Source organism: Heloderma suspectum, chromosome 5 (assembly GCF_057233095.1).
Source record: "Heloderma suspectum isolate Gila_16-S chromosome 5, 16-S_ref, whole genome shotgun sequence".
NCBI classification, from domain to species: Eukaryota; Metazoa; Chordata; class Lepidosauria; order Squamata; family Helodermatidae; genus Heloderma; species Heloderma suspectum.
In genome coordinates this window covers 235,322,973-235,340,971 of record NC_139462.1, presented here as the reverse complement: position 1 = coordinate 235,340,971, position 17,999 = coordinate 235,322,973, and the positions used below count along the sequence as shown (strand labels likewise).

Sequence of the window (17,999 nt, the reverse complement as noted above, 5' to 3'; positions counted from 1 at the left end):
AAAAGGGTAAAAGGAGGAACCTGGGAACTACAGACCAGTCAGTCTGACATCAATCCCAGGGAAAATTCTGGAGCAGATGATAAAGCAATCCATTTGTAAGCATCTTGAAAACAATGCCGTGATTACTCGAAGCCAACATGGATTTGTCAAAAACAAGTCCTGCCAGACAAATCTGATCTCATTTTTTGATCAAATAACCTCCCTTATAGACCGTGGGAATGCTGTAGACATCATATACCTTGACGTCAGCAAAGCTTTCGACAAAGTGCCCCATGATATCCTGATGAGCAAACTAGCTCCAAGTAGGCTAGATGAAACAACGATCCAGTGGATCCACAGTTGGCTACAGAATCGGACTCAAAGAGTGCTTATCAATGGAACCTTCTCAAACTGGGGAGAGGTAACGTCCTGACTGTTAGAGCAATACAACAATGGAACCAGTGACCTAGGGAGGTGGTGGGCTCTCCCACACTGGAGGCGTTCAAGGCGAGGCTGGACAGCCATCTGTCAGGGATGGTCTGACTTGGATTCCTGCATTGGGCAGGGGGTTGGACTCGATGGCCTTGTAGGCCCCTTCCAACCGTACTATTCTATGATTCTATGACATCAAAGACCATATGCTTTATAGTCTGGCTTTCTTAGAGCTGCTGTCTTCGTTGCGGTGCATGAGCCTTCATCCTTTGTTACCTCCAACTTTACGTCTCCCTCCCCTGTCGGATTCAGTTTGAAGCCCTCCTGATGAAGTTCTTCGTGCTGTGGCCAAACGCATTCTTCCCAGCCTTTGTGCAACCCGTCCCTTCCCAACAATCCATCCTCCAGGAAGTATCACCCGTGGTCCCAGAATCCAAATCTCCCACCTCGGCACCACCTTCGTAGGCAGTCATTCACCCAGATGATTTTTCTTTCCTTTTCTATCCCTCTTCTAGCTACTGGAGGGATGGATGAGAAAACTATCTGGGCCCCAAAGTTCTTGAGTTTCCTTCCCAAAGCTTCAAAGTCTGATGTGATTTCTTCGTAGCTCCGCTTGGCGGTATCATTTCTTCCCACATGGATGAGAAGAAAGGGATACCTGTCAGTGAGCTTTATGAGTGCAGGCAACGTTCAGTCACTTCTCTGATCCGTCCTCCTGGGAGACAGTATACCTGGAGAGTCCATGGGTCATCGTGACATACTTGGGTTTTGATCCCACGCAGCAAGGAGCCTCCCACAACTACTACTCTTCTTGTTGTAGGCCTTGGTTTCATCACCTCCGCTTGTCTGACTTTCAGCCTCTTTCTCGCTTTCATGCAGATTCCCCTATAATTCTTGCTCTGCAGGCTGTCCTCCAGTCTCATCCTCAAGTACCTGGAAATGGTTCCATAGTTCCATTTCTGCCACTGGTGTAGAGTGGGTTCTAGTTCTTCTGCTCCTGTCACTCTTTTCCAAGGAGTATCCTCTACTTCATTTTCCCTCACCGCAGCATTTTCCTCTTCTGCCTGAGTTTGCTGTTGTTCTTCTAGCTTCTGTACTTTGCTTTGCTGCTGCAGTTCCACTGTTCTGTCCAAGAACTCTTCATGTTCTCTTATTCTCTGGAGGGTCAACACTCGCCGCTCCAGTCCTCTTACTTTTTCTTCCAGCAGCGTGATCAACTTGCAATTAGAATCATAGAGTAGTAGGGTTGGAAGGGGCCTACAAGGCAATCGAGTCCAACCCCCTGCTCTTCGCAGGCATCCAGGTCAGAGCATCCCTGACAGATGGCTGTCCAGCCTCATCTTGAATGCCTCCAGTGTGGGAGAGCCCACCACCTCCCCAGGTAATTGGTTCCAGTGTCGTATTGCTCTAGTCAGCACGTTTTTCCTGATGTTCAGCCGGAATCTGGCTTCCTGTCACTTGAGCCCATGATTCCGTGTTCTGCACTCTGGGATGATCGAGAAGAGATCCTGGCCTTCCTCTCTGTGACAACCTTTCAACTAGTTGAAGAGCGCTATCATATCTCCCCTCAGTCTTCTCAAAGCTAAACATGCCCAGTTCTTTCAGTCTCTGCTCATAGGGCTTTGTTTCCAGTCCCCTGATCATCTTTGTTGCCCTCCTCTGAACCCTCTCCAGTTTGTCTGCATCCTTCTTAAAGTGTGGTGCCCAGAACTGGACACAGTACTCCAGATAAGGCCTAACCAGTGCTGAGTAGAAGGGAACTAGGACTTCCCGGGATTTGGAAGCTGTGCTTCTATTAATGCAGCCCAAAAGAGCATTGGCCTTTTTTGCAGCCACATCACATTGTTGGCTCATATTCAGCTTGTGATCGACAACCATTCCAAGATCCTTCTCGCTTGTAGTGTGGTTGAGCCACGTATCCCCCGTCTTGTAACTGTGCATTTGGTTTCTTTTTCCTAGGTGCAGAACTTGGCATTTGTCCCTATGAAATGTCATTCTGTTGTTTTCTGCCCAGCGCTCCAGTCTATCCAGATCACTTTGAATTTTGTTTCTGTTTTCCAAAGTATTAGCTATCCCTCCCAATTTGGTGTCATCTGCAAATTTGATCAGCGTTTTAGGGGTGATGGCAGCAGCCTGTGTTGTGGGCGAGAAGGACTGAAAATCCAGAGTGCTGGACTGGGACCTGGTAGATCTGGGTTCTAGCCCCCACTCAGACATGAAGCCCACTAGATGAGTTTGGGGCAGCTGCAGACTCTAAGTCTGACCTACATCACAGGATGGTTGTGAGGATACAGTGGAGGAGGAGGATCCCATAAGCTGCCTTGGAGGAAAAAAAGTGGGGCATAAATGTAATAAAATATGTAAAAATATAAAACAGTGGTTCAACTGTGGGGGGGGGGGTGCTGGAAATGGTTCAAGGAAATGGGTCTCTGTGGCCTGAGCCCCTTCTCCCCGGAGACTAGGTGGATGAATAGCTGGGCTTGTTGACTGTGCCCCAAACTGACTCCCGGCCCCCGTTTTCCTTGTTACATCTCGTGCCCCCTTCTCCCCACGCAGATCTGGAAAGGGTGCGTGCAGCGAAGGCTCACCAAGCTGGTGCGGCAGATGGAGATGATATTCGTTGGCATGGTAAGCCCCCCCCGCCTTGCTTTGACGGGATCGGCCTGACGCTGCTCCGCGCCCCGCGGGGGGCACAGGCCGGAGGGGCCGTTGAGCCCTCCGGTGGCTCGGCCTACAGTCCCACCGGCCCTGGCCACTGGGAAGGCGCGGCCGGAGTGGCAGCTCCGACATGTCCGGAGGCCCACGGGTCTCCCCGGCGCCCGTTCGCTCGGGAGCTGCCCGGAGCCGGGACCAGCTGCGCCGCCCGCGGGCAGGGCGCGAGCGCTCTTCTCGCGCTGGCGGGGCTGGGCGAGGGGCAGCGCGGCACGGAGCCGCCGGCTGCGGCACCGGGCGGCGGGGGGGCGCCCAGGACAGGCACCCGCCAGCGCGGGCGGCGCTTCCGCGGCTGCTCGGGAATGGGCCGCCGATGTCTGGAGCCCGGGGCCGGGCCCCGCCTCCCCCCGCCGCCGGCGCAGGGCCCTCCGCCAGCCCCGCCCGGGCTCGGCGAGGCGGCCGCGGCGCCCGGGGCCTCCCGTCGCCAGCCACGGCCAAGCTTCTCGCGCCCTGCCGGGAAGCGCGGGCCTCCGGGCCAGGGCCTGCGCCGGCCGCCCCCTCCGAGCGCCCCCGCCTCAGGGGCCCGCGGGGGAGGGGCCGGCCGCGTCCCCGCCCGGCCGCGGGAGCCCGAGCGGCGCGGCCTGCGACTGGCCGGGCCCCCCGGGCGCCGAGCCCGCGCGCAGCCGGGGGCCCACGGGCGGCAGCCGCGGCAGCGCTCGGGCGGGCACGCGGCCGGGCGCCCGCAGCGAGTGTCGAGTTCAGCGTTTTAAGTAATTGCGTCCTCGGAATGATATTTAAAATCCATTTGCGGGGCAATGAGGCGGGAAAGTGCCTGCGCGCCGCGGCCGCCGCCGGGCGGGAGGCGCCGCGCCGGCCTATTACGAGCTCATTACGGGCTAATTTGCACCGCCGCGCTCGGCGCCAGCCCCGTTTCCCCTGAGGGCCTCCCCCGGCGCGGCGCGGCGCGGCGCGGGCTGGGGCCGCCTGCGTGTCCCGGCCGACGAGGGCGAGGCGCCGCCGCCGCCGCCCTCACCGCCGCCCCCCGCAGGAGCGGGAGCCGCACGCCACGGGCCCCTCCCCGGCCATGATTCGGGCGCAGCTGGGGGAAGAGCTGCGGCGCATGCGCCAGGCGGACTACGAGGCGGAGTACCGGCACGCCCTGGACAGCGTCCGCGACGCGCTCCACGAGGCGGAGGGGCCCAGCGTGCGCGAGGCGCTGAAGGAGCAGCTGCGCCAGTGGTTCATCGAGTGCCAGTGAGCGGGGCGCCGGGCCGCGGGCGGCCTTGGGCGGGGCCGGCGGAGGCGCGCGCCCGCCCGCCCGCCAGAGCCGTCCCTCTTGCCCGCGGCCGGCGCGGCGGGGCTGCTGCCGAGGAGCCGCGCGCGCGGCCGCTCCCAGGGCGCGGCGAGGCTGCTCGGCCTCCGCGCGCCGCCCGGCCCCCTGGCCTGGCCGCCCCTGGGCGTGGGGGGGGCGGGACGCCGGGCGGGGCGGGACGCCGCCCCCGGCCCGGCCCGGCCCGGCCCGGCCCTGACGCCCTTTCCCGCGTCCTGCAGCGACCTGACTGGCCGCTTCCCAGACTACCCCGAGGAGGCGGCTGGCGGCTGCGGAGCCCTCTTCGCCCGAAAGACCCCAGGAGAGGTACGGGCGGGGCCCGCCGTGGGACCCTGGTCTGTGCCTGTGGGAGGCGCCCCGGGGCCCGCCATTGGAGGTGGCGCCCAAGCCCTGCCATGGGACGCCCTCCCCGCAGCCTAGTCCTCTTGCCCCCCCTCCGCCCGCCAGGTGAGGGCTGAGCTGGACTCCGCTGAGATCAAGGCAGACGCTAAGAAGAAGGAGAAAGAGAGGGAGAAGGAGAAGGGCAAGAAGGAGGCGGACGAGGGCAAGGGCAAGAAAGGGAAGGAGAAGAGAGCGGTGAGAGCATGCCTGAGCCCCGGCACAATGGGGCCAGAGGGCCGGCCGGATGCTGCCTGCCTCGCTCTGAGCTTGGGCGCCCAGCACAGCGTGAGGCCAGCGGGCAGACTCCCCTCGAAGCCAGGCCTGGCTCTGGCCAGCCCCAGGGGGCAGGGGGCAGGGGGCCGGTCCTTAGGTGTGAGTTGACCGGCTGGGTTTGAGGCTCCCCTCAGGAGGAAGAGGAAGGTCTGACGCTCTCTCCCTCCAAGTTCCTGGCAGCTATCAACCACAGCTTCCTGCAGTACACAGGTGAGGGGGTGGAGGCGAGGGCACCTCTTGGCTGGCTCCCTGCCCCGTGCTCACTCTTGCCTTCCAAGCCAAGTAAGTGTCCGGGGAGACCGGTGCTGCTGGCGGAGGAGCGGCCAGGACCAGGAGGAGCCTTGCAGGGCGCCCCACCAAGAGGCCAGGCAGCAGTTTCAGGGGCCACCGCCTCACTCCAGCTCAGAGCCGCCAGCCCAGGGCAACAGAGTTAATACTTTTGCCGCAGGGGAGAAGCCCCTAGCCTTAGCTAGCCTCGCCTGCCGGCAGTGCTGGCAGGGCAGCCACTGCAGCCCATCCTCAGGTGGGCTCTCTGCCAGAGGCCAGCTGACCAAGCCAGGGGGATATGGGGATGGCTCCCCTCCGCACCCCCACATGGGCACCGCCAGGCCAGCCTCCTTCCTGTGTGTTGGGGGGGGTCCATGGGTAACATCAGCCCTTCCCTTTCCAAGGCTGCTGGAGTGACTGGGATGAGGTCATCAACTTTGAGCAGCATTATGAGTCAGAACTCATCAAGGCTGAAAAGCGGAAGGAGGTGGAGGTGGAGATCCGGCTGCAGGTGGGTGCGGGGGTGGGGCAGGCTAAGGTGTGCCCAGGCTGAGCATCCAGGCACAGCAGCTGGGCCTCCTTCAGATGCCAGTGGGGCACTTTCCCCTCCCCCTTGTGAGGCTCCTCCCCTCTCTCACCTGGGTAGGTGGACGGACTGATGCGAGAGGAGCTCCAGAAACTCAGGCTGGCCGTGGACATGGAAGAAACTAAAGCTGCGAAGCCCCTCAAGGGCAAGAAGTGTGCCAAGGTCAGGGGGGTAGGGCCCCCTGTTTATCCCAGGAACATTGCCTGGGGGGTATAATGGGGGCTGCAGGGAAGAGTCTGTAGCCCCATTCAAAAGCTCCGGTTTGAAGAAACCATTTTCTCTTCCGTGGAGCAGAAAAAAGGGAAGAAAGGCAAAAAGGAGAAGGACCTGACCCCAGAAAGGTACTCCCTCCCCTTTCCCCTCCTCCACCCCTTCCCTCCATCCCCCATTGTATGTGTTGCCTGTTACCCTGCTGCATTCAGAAATCTAGTCACTGTTTCATGCATATTGTTTTGTGCAGAGAAGGTGATTTCTTTTTCTGAACCATCAGATGGTATATGGTCTATCTAGTCCAGCACCCTATTTCTCACAGGGGCCAATTAGCAGCCAGTGATAGCCTTCTCCTCCTCTAGGCATTTGTCTAATCCCCTTTTAAAGCTATCTGAATTGGTGGACTTTATTACATCGTATGGTAGCAAATTCCATAACTCTGTGCTGTGTGAGGAAGTCCTTTTATCTGTCCTGAATCTCCCACCAATCAGCTTCATGGGATAATCCCATTGAGTTCTAGTATTATGAGGGAGGGAGAAAAATGTCTCCCTGTCCACTTCCTCCACACCTGCATAATTTTGGACACCTCTGTCATGTCTCCCCTCACTCACCTTTTCTCCAAGCTAAACAGATGATGTGACTTTTCTTTGTAGGGGAGTTGCTCCATCCTCTTGGTCATTCGGGTTGCCCTTTTCTGCACCTTTTCTAACACTACAATATCCTTTCTGAGGCCTGGCATCCAGAACTGTACAGTATTCCAAGTGCAGCCTCACAATAGTTTTGATCAAAGGCAGTATAATCTTGGCAGTTCTGTCGTTTTATTCCTTTCCTGATGGTCCCCAGCTGCCACACACAGGGTGACATTTTCATCACATTGTCCACCACAGCCCCAAGATCTTGTTCGTGGCCAGTCACTGCCAGCTCAGATCCCATCAGTGTATATGTGAAGCTGGGATGTTTTTACCCCCACTTTACATTTGCTTACATTGAACCACATGTGCCATTTTAATGTCCATTTGCCCAGTTTGGAGCATTCCTTTTGGAGCTCTTTGCAATTCTTTTGTGTTTTAACCATCTTAAATAATTTGGTGTCGTCAGCAAAGTTGGCCTCCTTGCTGCTCACCAGATCATGTATGAGCAACTTTAAAAGCATTGATCCCAATTCAGGTCCTTGAGGGACCCCACTTCTAATGTCTTTCCATAGTGAGACTGCCTATTTCTGCTGTCTGCTTCCTGTCCTTTAGCCACGGGGCTGGGCCCTCAGGCAGAGTGAGGCAGCTGATTTGGGTGACCTGAAAGGGCAGCCAATTGTTCATCATTTAATTTACTGTATTTTGACCTGTGTGGAGAAGTGCTTGTGGGATTTTTGGCCTCAGATGCCAGAATCAATTCAGCAGCCTTGGTTATTACTCTGCACCTTCCCTTGGGGATGAACGTGTGTGGGTGCCTTTAGCCATTCCACCTTATTCCGCACAACATCTTCAGCCAGCCCTGTTTGACCAGTTCCCACCCATGAGAAGGCCTCTCCTCTTATCCCATGACTTCCATGTTTGCTCAGGAGCCATCAGCGAGCCTGTCAGGGATGTTTCAAAAGCATTTTGGAAGTCCAGGACAAGAATGTCAAGTGGCTCACCTCTATCTCCATGCTTGTTACCTCCAAAAAAGATGGGTGAAGCCAGACTTCCCTTTGCAGGAGCCACGTGACTCTCCCTCTGCAAGGCTTGCTTCACATGATGCAGCATCCTGTTCACCACAGTGGCCAAACAGATGCCCCCCTCCCAACTGGGAACCCACAAGCAGGCCAGGAAGCCACAGGCACTTGCGGGCAGAGTTTGCTGCCGCCTGTCACAGTTGGAAAGCGGGGAGTCCCACATGCCTGCCCTCACTCAGTGGGCTTCCTCTTTCCTGCCCAGCCGGCACCCGGGGCTGTTCCCAGGCTTGTGCTGGGGACTTTGGCTCCTCTGTGAGGAGGGCCCCACCTGGGGTGACACCGGTCTCCTTGCTTCACCTTCAGGACCATTGATTCTCTGTATGAGGAGCTGGTGCTTCAGGGCATCATTAAAAAGCCCCAGAAGGTGCAACTGGCCGAGTACTCAGGTGAGTGACTGAGCAACCCCCCTTCCCACAGTCTTGCTCATCGGAGGGAAGCTCACCTTTGAGCGGAGGCATTTGCAGAAAGGGTTTTACCTATAAGGGTGGCATATAAAACTTCTCGATAAAAATGAATAATAACAGCAACAACAAATGCGCTGTGCCTGTGACCTGGGAGTTCCCTCACGCTGCAGGTGCTGAGCAGAGCACAGAAGAGACACAACCGTGTTGCTAATCTGTGCATTGCACTCTCGCTTCTAGTGTGCAAAGTGTTTCAAGGGTAGAACCAAGTGGAGTGGGCACTTCAGAACTCGGGGAGTTCATGGGGCCTCTGGTGTCCTGTAGGTGTATTCTGTCCCTGAACTTAAATGGTCTACGTTTGGCTTCTATGGCTAATAGTCCTTAGGAGAGCTGTTCCCCTCCATTCCCCATTGTCTGGGCCTACTGGCCAGAATTTCATCTTGTGACTGGGGCTTCCTTAAGTGTGTTGTGGGAAGAACGTTCTTTCGTCTGTCCTGAGTGTTCTGCCAATTGACATTGCTTGGAGAACCTCAATTTGAGTGTTCTGTGGTGGGGGGTCGCTCCACTTTCCCCACACCATGCATGCATAATTTTATAGATATCTATGATGTCTCCTCTAACTCGCCTTTTTCTAAGTTGAAGAGCCCTGAACACTGTAACGTTTCTGCATAGGGGAGTTGCTCATTTGGGTTGCCCTTTAATGCACCTTGTCCAGCTCTACTGTATCCTCTTGAGATGGGGTGACCTACAATGTACACAGTTATATAAGAAAAATGCATAGTCAGAAGATGCAGCTGGCATTTTCCTGCCTGTTCCTCTCTTGGGCTCCTCCCTCTTGCCCTCGGTGTGGAATGTGGAGATATGGACACAGCCTCACCCAGGCTCAGCTTCAAACCCCCTTCCAAGTGCCTGCCCTCAGCCCTGGAACTCGTGTCTTTAAGCCTGTACAGAGAGCAATTGCTCACAGTCAGCCATAGTTTAACAGAGCTGGGAGGGGCCTTGGGGGCTGTTGAGCCTATCCCCCACCCCACCCATGCTGGTAGATGACCCTGCTGCCTGGCCATGTGTGTCCAGGGAGCCTGAGCCTGGTGCTGGCTGAGGATGGGTGTACCTCCTCCACACTCTCATCTCCTTTCCTGCTAGGTGACTTCTGCTACCTGGGTACCATCCTGCGCCAGCAAGAGATTGAACCTATACCCTCAACACTGGATGTGCGGCAAAACATTGCCCTGTATGCTATCCTGCGTCTGGGTAGGTCCCACGGTGGTGGTCAAGCCCCCTCCCAGAATGCGAGGCAGGAGTTGCTTCAAGAGCCGCTCGTCTGTCTCACCCCCTTTCTTGCCCCCTGCTGCTAAGGCCCTGAAAGTCGTGTCTCCCCTCCCACCCGCCAGGCTCTCAGTCTGTGCACGCATTGGCCCCCCTGGTGAAGTCCCTCCTCCTGGTCGGTCCAGCAGGCACTGGGAAGAAGATGCTAGTTCATGCTGTGTGCACTGAGACAGGCGCCAACCTTTTTGACCTCTCGCCGGACAACCTGGCTGGCAAGTATCCTGGCAGGAGCGGCCTCCAGATGATGGTCCACCTGGTGCTCAAGGTGCGGGCCTGGCAAACCAGGGGGCTCAATTTGGGGGAGGTGCCAGCGCTGGCTGGCGAGGAGGAGGGTGGGGCTGGTTGGAGGAGTGGGGATCCCTCCCCATCTGAGGTAGAGGAGGGAATCAGAGGGGAGGAGGCAAGCGAGGGGGCTCCCAGGGCCCCATGGAGGAGGAGGCGCTGGCAGGTGGCGCCAGGGGCTGTCTGACCGCAGCTTGTCCAGACTCAGGCTCTGTCCCTAAGGCCGACCTGTGCATCTTCCACAGCTTTTCTGTGCGAGGGTGGGATCTGGCCAGGGAAGAGTTTGACTTTATTTTGTTTGCTACATTTCTATACCACCCAGTAGCCAAAGCTCTTTAGGTGGTTCACAAAAATTACAAACCAAAAGTACGACGTGATAGAACATAAAATCTTCAAAAGTTTAAAATGGAATAAAACCAGAGTAAAAGCCAGCAGCAGTATGAAGAGCCAACAACACATTTAAAAACAAAACTGAAGGACTACCAAGCCTGGGAAGATAAGGTCTTCCCCTGGCGAAAAGACCACAAGGTGGGCTTCAGGGGAGCCCCTCTGGGGGCCCCACTGAAGAGGGGCCCTCACCAGTAGCAGCCACCTCAGCTGACTTAGCGGGGCCACAAGGAGGAGTGGCCTCCGAAGACGACTTTAGGGGCCTGGCAGATGCATATGGGAGGGGACAAGCCTTGAGGTAGCCTGGCCCCAGGCCGTTTAGGGCTTTAAAATTTAATTCCAGCACTTTGAACTGGGCCTGGAAACGGCCCCACGGTCTCTGTGCCTGCCCCCACAAGCTGCCTGTCTGCAGTCTTTATGCTGCTTTTCAGCACCACTGCCTGCACCGTGTCCAGTCATTCTGAAATACCTGGCAGCGGTGGGAGGCGTTCGCGGGGAGTGACAACAATTGAGATTTGGAAGTGAAGCAAATGGACACCGCTTGTTATGTGACCAGGGCTTAGCTTGCAGGGTTCTCTCTGCTTCCCTCAGAAACAGGCCCAGAGAAGATGATGAGTTAACTTACGACAGTTGGGAATAAGGGGAACGGAATCTCGGCCTCAGTCCTGGGGCGTTCGCTGCCACTGGCTACTCTGCTGTTTAAAATCCAGGAAGGAGGCAGGCACAATCTAGCATCATGCTCTTGTGCCCTGAAACTCTCCCAGCTCTCTCAGCTCATTCTCAGCACTTAGAGCTGTCCGCCAGCATAATGGTCAGCAGTCCTTTAGGTGCAGATGAGGAGTAGGGCAGAACATTCGAAACCAGGCAAAAAGTCAGGCACTCAGCCATTGTAACAGGTTCATTGAGGAGCAAAATGAGAGACACCTGGCTTTGAAAATGAAGCACCAGTTTCAGGAAATGCAGGCCACCTACACTCACCAAACGTTGGCCGCCATCAGTAGGGAGTGCTGGGCCCAGGATGACTGTATTGCAAGCAGTATTCATGCATGTTCTTTATTTGAGCCTTGTTAAACATGCAGCCTCTCCCTTTTGGCCGATTTGTGTTGTGATCGGCAAGGGATGCCTTGCTCATAGTCCTGCCAATGGCGGAGGCTAGGAAGCAGGGGGGACATGGCATTCTCTGTGGAGGTGCTGCCCCATTTATGGAACTCCCTTTTAGGTGTTATCAGGTTTGCCCCCACAGTCCAAGTGTTTAAACAAGGACTGAACACATTTTTATTTGCCTAGGCTTTCGGACTCTCCTGTAAAGTCATTTAGGTGCCATCTTAGTGAGAGTTATCCCTACTGTTCCACTGTCTTTTAATGTACTGTAGATCAAAGGATGTTCTGTGTTTTTACTTTATGGTTGTTTGGGTATTTTGTGTTGTCAGCTACCCTATGGCCCAGGATACAAAATATGGATAGAATGAATATTCATGGTGACGTACAAAAGATTAAGCTACCACAAATACACAAATACACACACAACCATGGGCAAACAAGTTCAGCTTCAGGGACACTGTTGTGTGAATTGTATTTGGCAATGAAGAAAGAGCCCGTGGTTGCAGGGCCTCAACACCACTGGGCTGTTGGTGGCCCTTGATTTCAGTGGGGCTGGAGCAGCCTGGCGGTAGGGGGCTGCAGCCAAAGCCCTGTTCACAACACCAGTTTCAAGAGGAAATGGCCTTGTGTGTGAGGAACACATTTCTGGGCCTGAGCCAGGCGGCTGCAGCCACATGCAGGGAAGCATGTCCAGCTCAGGCACAAAGGCAGGGGTGTAGAGTTGATATTCCTTGGTACCAAGAGATACTAGAGACAGACGTGCAGGTTGTTGAACTGTAAGCACCTTGTTTGCTGGAACTGGGCCAGTCGAGTTTGAGTGTCGTGGGTCTTCCAAAAGGCAGCGAGTGGGCGGTGGTTCTAAGCTAGGAAGAGGCTGCTGAATGGCAAATACAGGTGCAGCAGGAGGGATTAGCCCAGAGGAAGGGGGGGTCTGAGCCAAGGGGGGCAGGTGGTGCTTGAGCTGTGCTTCACACCCTCACCTGGCCCTCGCTTCATTGCTGGGCACCTTCTCAGCTGAGCCTTGGCGGCACAGGGCATGGCTGTGGGTGCACTGTCTGGGGGGGGGGGGCGCAGCCCACGGTGAGCTGCTCAGCCTCCACTTCCCGTTGTGTCCCTGGCCTTCACTGTCCTGGGGCACAGGGTCCGCCTCGTGCTCATGCGTCCCTTCTCACCCCCCCTTCCCCCACTGCAGGTGGCCCGCCTCTTGCAGCCGTCTGTCATCTGGGTGGGCAATGCTGAGAAGACATTTTACAAAAAGGTCCCAAGAGAGGAGAAGGAGGTGGGTGCCGAGGGGAGATGCTTTGCATGCCTGGGCAAGGGCTTCCTGCCGGAGTAGGGTGGAGCGCGGTCCTCGGGCGCCAGGGGGCATAGCCCCACGTGCCTGGTCTGGCGTGGCGATGGGGTCAGGACATCGAACAGGAACAGGCAGTGACAGAGGAAGCTGCCTTAGGCCAAGTCAGCAGTCCCTTGCTCCATCTAGCCTAGGGCTGTCGCCCCTGACTGGCAGCAGCCATGGCCCTCGCTGCCGGGTTTCAGGCAGGACTCTTTCCGAGCCCCGTCTGCAGATGCTGCCGGGGACGAAACCAGGGACCTTCTGTGTGCGAAGCAGGGGTGCCCCCGTCTGAGCCGTGACTCCTCCCGCGCAGATGGTGGCAGTGACTGTGGAGGGGCTCGCTGGACAGCCCCAACCTGGATGGCCGCATGCATTGGCCCGCCCGCAAACCCATAAAGCCAGGCCTCTGGCAGGGGAGAGGAGATTGGGGGCTAGGAGCTGTCTAGCCGCATCCTGTAGGGCGAGCTCCATAGCCGTCTCCAGCCCTGATACAGTGGTTGTTGCCCCCACCCTGTCTGCCCCACAGTTTGACCCCAAACGTCTGAAGAAGGACCTGCCCAAGGTCCTGAGCCTCCTGAAGGCTGAGGACCGGGTGCTGCTGATGGGCACCTCCAGCAAGCCCTACCTGGCCGACATCAAGGGTCTCTGCAAGGTCTACGAGAGGATCCTGCTCGTTCCCCGGCCGGACTACGCCTCGCGCTACGGTGAGTGGTGGGCTCTGCGGCCATGTGCGTGCTGGCACATGCACTCCTCCCCCGTTTCCTCCAAACATGTGGGGCGATGCAGGAGGAGGGGGAGGGGCACACGCTGCGTGGTTAGGGGGATCTGAATACTCAGAGTCTCCAAGCATTCCGTTTTGGGAAGCTGCAGCCTCTGTAAAATTTCAGCGAAAGGGTCCTCAACTTCAGGGTCCACCTTCCTTCTTGACTAGCTGATCCTCAGCCTGGGAACGAGTTTGAGGCAGGATTGGATTTTCATGTGGCTATAGAGCCCTCCAGGGTGATGGCATCCTGGGCAGGCAGTGGGGAGTGTTGCAAAGTCAAGAGCTGGAGGTACTGCCTGGGTCCTTAGGAGCCCAGGAACGGGAGTGGAGAATGTCCACACGCACATGTTCGAATGCCCATTCACTCCTCCCGCACACGCACACAGCTGTCTTTCCTCCCCCGCTGCTGTGGGAAGCTGCAGCTGAAGTCCTGGGAGAGGGGAAGCACAACACCGCACAGCCCTGGAGCTCCTTGGGCTGCCAGCAGGGCCTCCTGGTCCAAGGCTTACAGACCTCACTGCAGAGCTGGAGGAAAGTGTCCTGGGGCTGCCATGGACTGGGACAGCGGGCAGGTGGGGCTGCTGTGCAGAACTGAGCAGGCTGTGCAGTGCTGGGCGGGCAGACCTGGAGCCTCCCAGTACAGTTCTCCAGAGGGCTTGGATCCGCCACTGGGCCTGTGCAGGTGTCTCTCCCCAAACAGCAGGGGCATAATGACAGGGAGGCAAACGGGCAGTGTCCTCCCCCCCGCCCAGATAATTCTGCCTCCCCACATGAAATGTTCTTTCAGTCCTCAAATCCCTAACATTTCAGTAACGTAAAACCTCAACTTTTTTTAGAGAAGTTAGACATCCCAAGAGAGGGTGTGGAGCAAAGTTAATACGGAGGAAATGTGAACACAGATAACATGCCAGAGATAAAGGAGTGAATGATCTCAAATCTCTCACTTTGAAGGCCGGAGGAATTCCAACACATGCCCAGTGCCCTGGACCAGCAAGGAAGCACAGCCACAATTTACTGCCCACTCCCCCATCCGCTATTGTTGCTGATGCCTTCGGGAGGGGGTTGTTAAATGCCATTGGCACCCCCTTTTGGTGCACCCCCCATGACAACGATACAAGACAGGACCACATAGGGTGTATTTTTCAACATTGTACAATGAGAACTGCGTGCAACTGTAAAATGAAGTAGGGACGTGTGTGTTTGGGGCAGGAAAACGGGCAGCGTATGGCAGAAAGCGTCCAGCGTAGGGGAAAGTGTAGGGGAGTGGGTTGCCAGGGCCTCCCTGGCGGCTGAGCCTTCAAGGGCCCAGGCAGAGAGTGAGCAAGTGCAGCAGCTGGGCTGGCCCTGAGGAGCAGCGGGGGGGGGGGGGGGGAGGCTCTCCAGGGCCCAGGATGTCTGCAGGAGCCCTTCCTTAGCCCAGGCAATGGGGAGCTAGAATAGGGGCAGGAGATGCTTCTTCCTTAGTTTATAAGTTGGAAAATGTATGATCTTGACAAGCTAACCATCGTAGAGATGGTGATTATTTGTTTTCCTTAGTCCTCTTTTCTTCCCACTTTAAAACGGACATCGTTGCTTCTTCACGTATTGTACGTGCCTCTGGCAGCACAATGAAAATGAAACAGTATAAATGAATCAGCATGCATTTGCTAGCTATCAGAGCTTGCGTCTGCTCCACATGCATGGCTCAGAGCAATCTCTGTGGCCACCCGAGCTTTAGCCCCCACCCTGCCCTCTTCGAAAGATGGCTGTGTGCTACTGCCTGTACCAGAGGCAGTGAGCCCATGTGCACCAGTTGCTGGGGAACATGGGTGGGAGGGTGCTGTTGCGCTCATGTCCTGCTTGTGGGATCCCGGTCGACAGCAGGTTGGCCACTGTGTGAACAGAACGCTGGACGAGATGGACCCTGGGTCTGCCCCAGGCTCAGGGCTCTTCTGATGTTCCTGAAGTTGAATCAGCTTGGAGAAGTCTGGGAACTTGCTGAGCTGGCACTGAAAATTCCTCGCCCACCTCAGAACTACAGTCCCCAGAATCCGTTCAAGCGGCTTCCTTCTCAGAGTGGGCTTGCGGAGTGTGGCTTGGCCTTGTGGAGGTGAATGCAGCCGGGGTGTGCACCGCTCACCAGTTCCACCCAGCAGAGCCTCTCCATGCGCAGAACAACTGTCCTGTCCTCGGCCTCACCCCTGGCGCTTGTCTCGTGGCTCTCCTGAAACACAGGCGGGCTCCCCTCTCCCAGTCCCCCGCCAGCCCTCTCTTAATTTTAAATATGTCGCTGTTGCCTTTCCTGCCAGGCGTAGAACAGCAGAAACACCCTATTCCACAAATCAGGGCTGGCACTTGCCACAGCCAGAGTTCAGGGCAGCCCAAATCTCTCAGGGGGCGAGGCAAGGCGAAGATGCCTCACCTGCCGCCCTTCTTCCCCACAGTGACTTGGCAGTGGCTGATCCAGAAGCACGGAGGGGTTGTGACAGACAGCCTGGACCTGAGCGCCCTGGCCAAGGTGTCGGACGGCTACAGCCAGGGCAGCCTGGCCCGGGCGGCGGCAGCGGCGCTCAGCGAGAGGCGCCTCCTGCAGCTTCGCAAGAAGCCGCTGAGCGCCAACGAGCTCCTGCAGATGCTGGCCAGGGAAGACCCTGTCTACCCCGCGGAGGAGGCGGCGCTGCAGGTGGGCCCACCCCCGCCGCCCCAGGGCTTGGGGGCTAGGTCTGGAGAACCAGTCGGCCTCCTCCCGTTATTCATTCGTGGTGCGGTTGGTGAGGACCCAAATTTGGCTCTTTGATGTGATCCCAAGTGCCGTTCCCGGTTTTTTGAAGCAAGCATTTCAAGCAAGCAAGCAGTGATGCCCTGATCCATGTCAGATGGGGGCTGCGGGGGGGGCATGTAGCCTACTTCCATGTAAGATCTCTTGGCATGACAGCTGCTTTGCCGGGATCCTTTCAGTCGGCCATCAGACTAGTCCAGCGTCCTGTGGACAGTGGTAGCCGGCCACATACCTCACAAGTTGGGGTGGTGGGGTGAGAGAGAGCAGAAAACTTCTCAGTAAGCTGGAATCTCTGCCACTCAGTCAGCATATTATTGTGCGGGTTTTCTGCAATCTTGCAGGGGAGGAGGAAGGTTCCTGTCTCTCTCAGACACCTTCTGCATGAAAGAGTGATGCAAAGAACCCACAGCGCTGCTCTGCAGTTGGTTCCTCCTGTGTATTCTTGAAATCCAACAGTGTCTCTACTTGTCTGGCCTTTTCTCCTCCCCAGCCTGCTTCTGATGTGTTTATTAACTTATTTGTTCTTGCATCTTTAGGAATTTGCTCCCAAAATTCCTTCTTTATTTTCCAGAGTTTGTATTCTTCATTCTGGTAAAATGTGCCCTTTTTAACAGAAGCTCTCTTGCCTTTTGTATCCTTCTTGACCTTGCTATTTAACCATGCTGGCATCCTTTTAGGCTTGCTTGTACCCTTTCTAATCTCTGCTCAACATTTTATTTGTGCCTGTATTACAGTTGGGATTTTAAAACTTCCAGGCTTCCTGAAAGGCTTTGACACCCCCTGCCTCTCTCTCCCCCTCTCCCCCCTTCAGTTTCCCTACTAACTTAATTCATTCTTGAATTTTTGAGAAATCCATTCTGAAATCCATATTCTGAAAATGTGGACTTTTCTCTCCTTTATAAGACAATTAATACAGTTTTAACTGTTCTAAGGTGCAAACATGTTCTTGTATGCAGAAATTTAATGTTTTGTGGCTTTAGTTTATATTTATCAAAATACTTTGGGAGTAGCTCAAGATGCCCCTTGATCTACCCTGACAGCTGCTGCCATGCATCCTTCTCCACCCCTGGCCTCTCAGGATCACCACCTGAGCTTTGGCTAGACATGGATGTCCCAGGGATGATAGTTTGGGTCTGGTACTTTTACAGTGAGTGGTTCTGAAGCTAGATAAGTTTTGTTTCTTTTAAGACTTCTAATATATTGGATTCTCTGTGTCCTCCTTGAGGCCCCCCAATAAACCCTTCCTTGGTCTTTCTAAAGATTTTAAATTGAAGGATAACCATCTCTCGTGGATTTTTCTCTGTTCTGCATGGCTCAGGCAGTGTTCCCCTTTAGGACCAAGTACTCTGAGCTTGGAGGTTTCTGGCATTACCCTATAAACACCTGCTGCTGAATCTCACCCTAAATGTCCTTTTTGTTAGCAGTTTTTTCCCCCTATGGCTTTGGTCCTTTTTAAATAGCTGTCATTTATTTCTCTATTTATTGCCAACTTGTAACCTATCCCCACTTCGAGGACAGGGTATGATCATCAGATATGCTTAAGTCCCCCAAACCATGCTCCCCTGCACCTGCCTCTTTTACCCAGGACCGGGTGCTTCTGCGCTCATGCCCTGCTTGTGGGTTCCTGGTCGACAGCTGGTTGGCCACTGCGTGAACAGAATGCTGGACAAGACGGACCCTGGGTCTGATCCAGCATCAGGGCTCTTCTGTTCTTATGTAAGACATCTTGTTGCCTGAGGCAAAGGACAAGATGGCAGGTGACTGGCAGTGGGATCTTTCTTTCTCTCTCTCTTTCCAATATACATACGCATAGATGTGTAGATATCC

General features: G+C 55.8%; 1 protein-coding gene across 1 annotated transcript in view; it reads left to right on the top strand.

Moving 5' to 3' along the window:
• DRC11L (dynein regulatory complex subunit 11 like) overlaps positions 1–17,451 on the top strand; it is a 49,465-nt gene extending 32,014 nt beyond the window's left edge. The window contains exons 8-21 of the mRNA XM_084859852.1: positions 2,968–3,039; positions 4,112–4,317; positions 4,615–4,699; positions 4,841–4,969; positions 5,182–5,257; positions 5,719–5,825; positions 5,961–6,062; positions 6,195–6,241; positions 8,125–8,207; positions 9,366–9,473; positions 9,614–9,813; positions 12,511–12,597; positions 13,178–13,355; positions 15,838–17,451. Of these exons, the coding sequence (XP_084715978.1) occupies positions 2,968–3,039; positions 4,112–4,317; positions 4,615–4,699; positions 4,841–4,969; positions 5,182–5,257; positions 5,719–5,825; positions 5,961–6,062; positions 6,195–6,241; positions 8,125–8,207; positions 9,366–9,473; positions 9,614–9,813; positions 12,511–12,597; positions 13,178–13,355; positions 15,838–16,190 (1,833 nt within the window). The 3' untranslated portion in view covers positions 16,191–17,451. The remainder of the gene's footprint in view (positions 1–2,967; positions 3,040–4,111; positions 4,318–4,614; positions 4,700–4,840; positions 4,970–5,181; positions 5,258–5,718; positions 5,826–5,960; positions 6,063–6,194; positions 6,242–8,124; positions 8,208–9,365; positions 9,474–9,613; positions 9,814–12,510; positions 12,598–13,177; positions 13,356–15,837) is intronic.
• Positions 17,452–17,999: the final 548 nt, after the last annotated feature.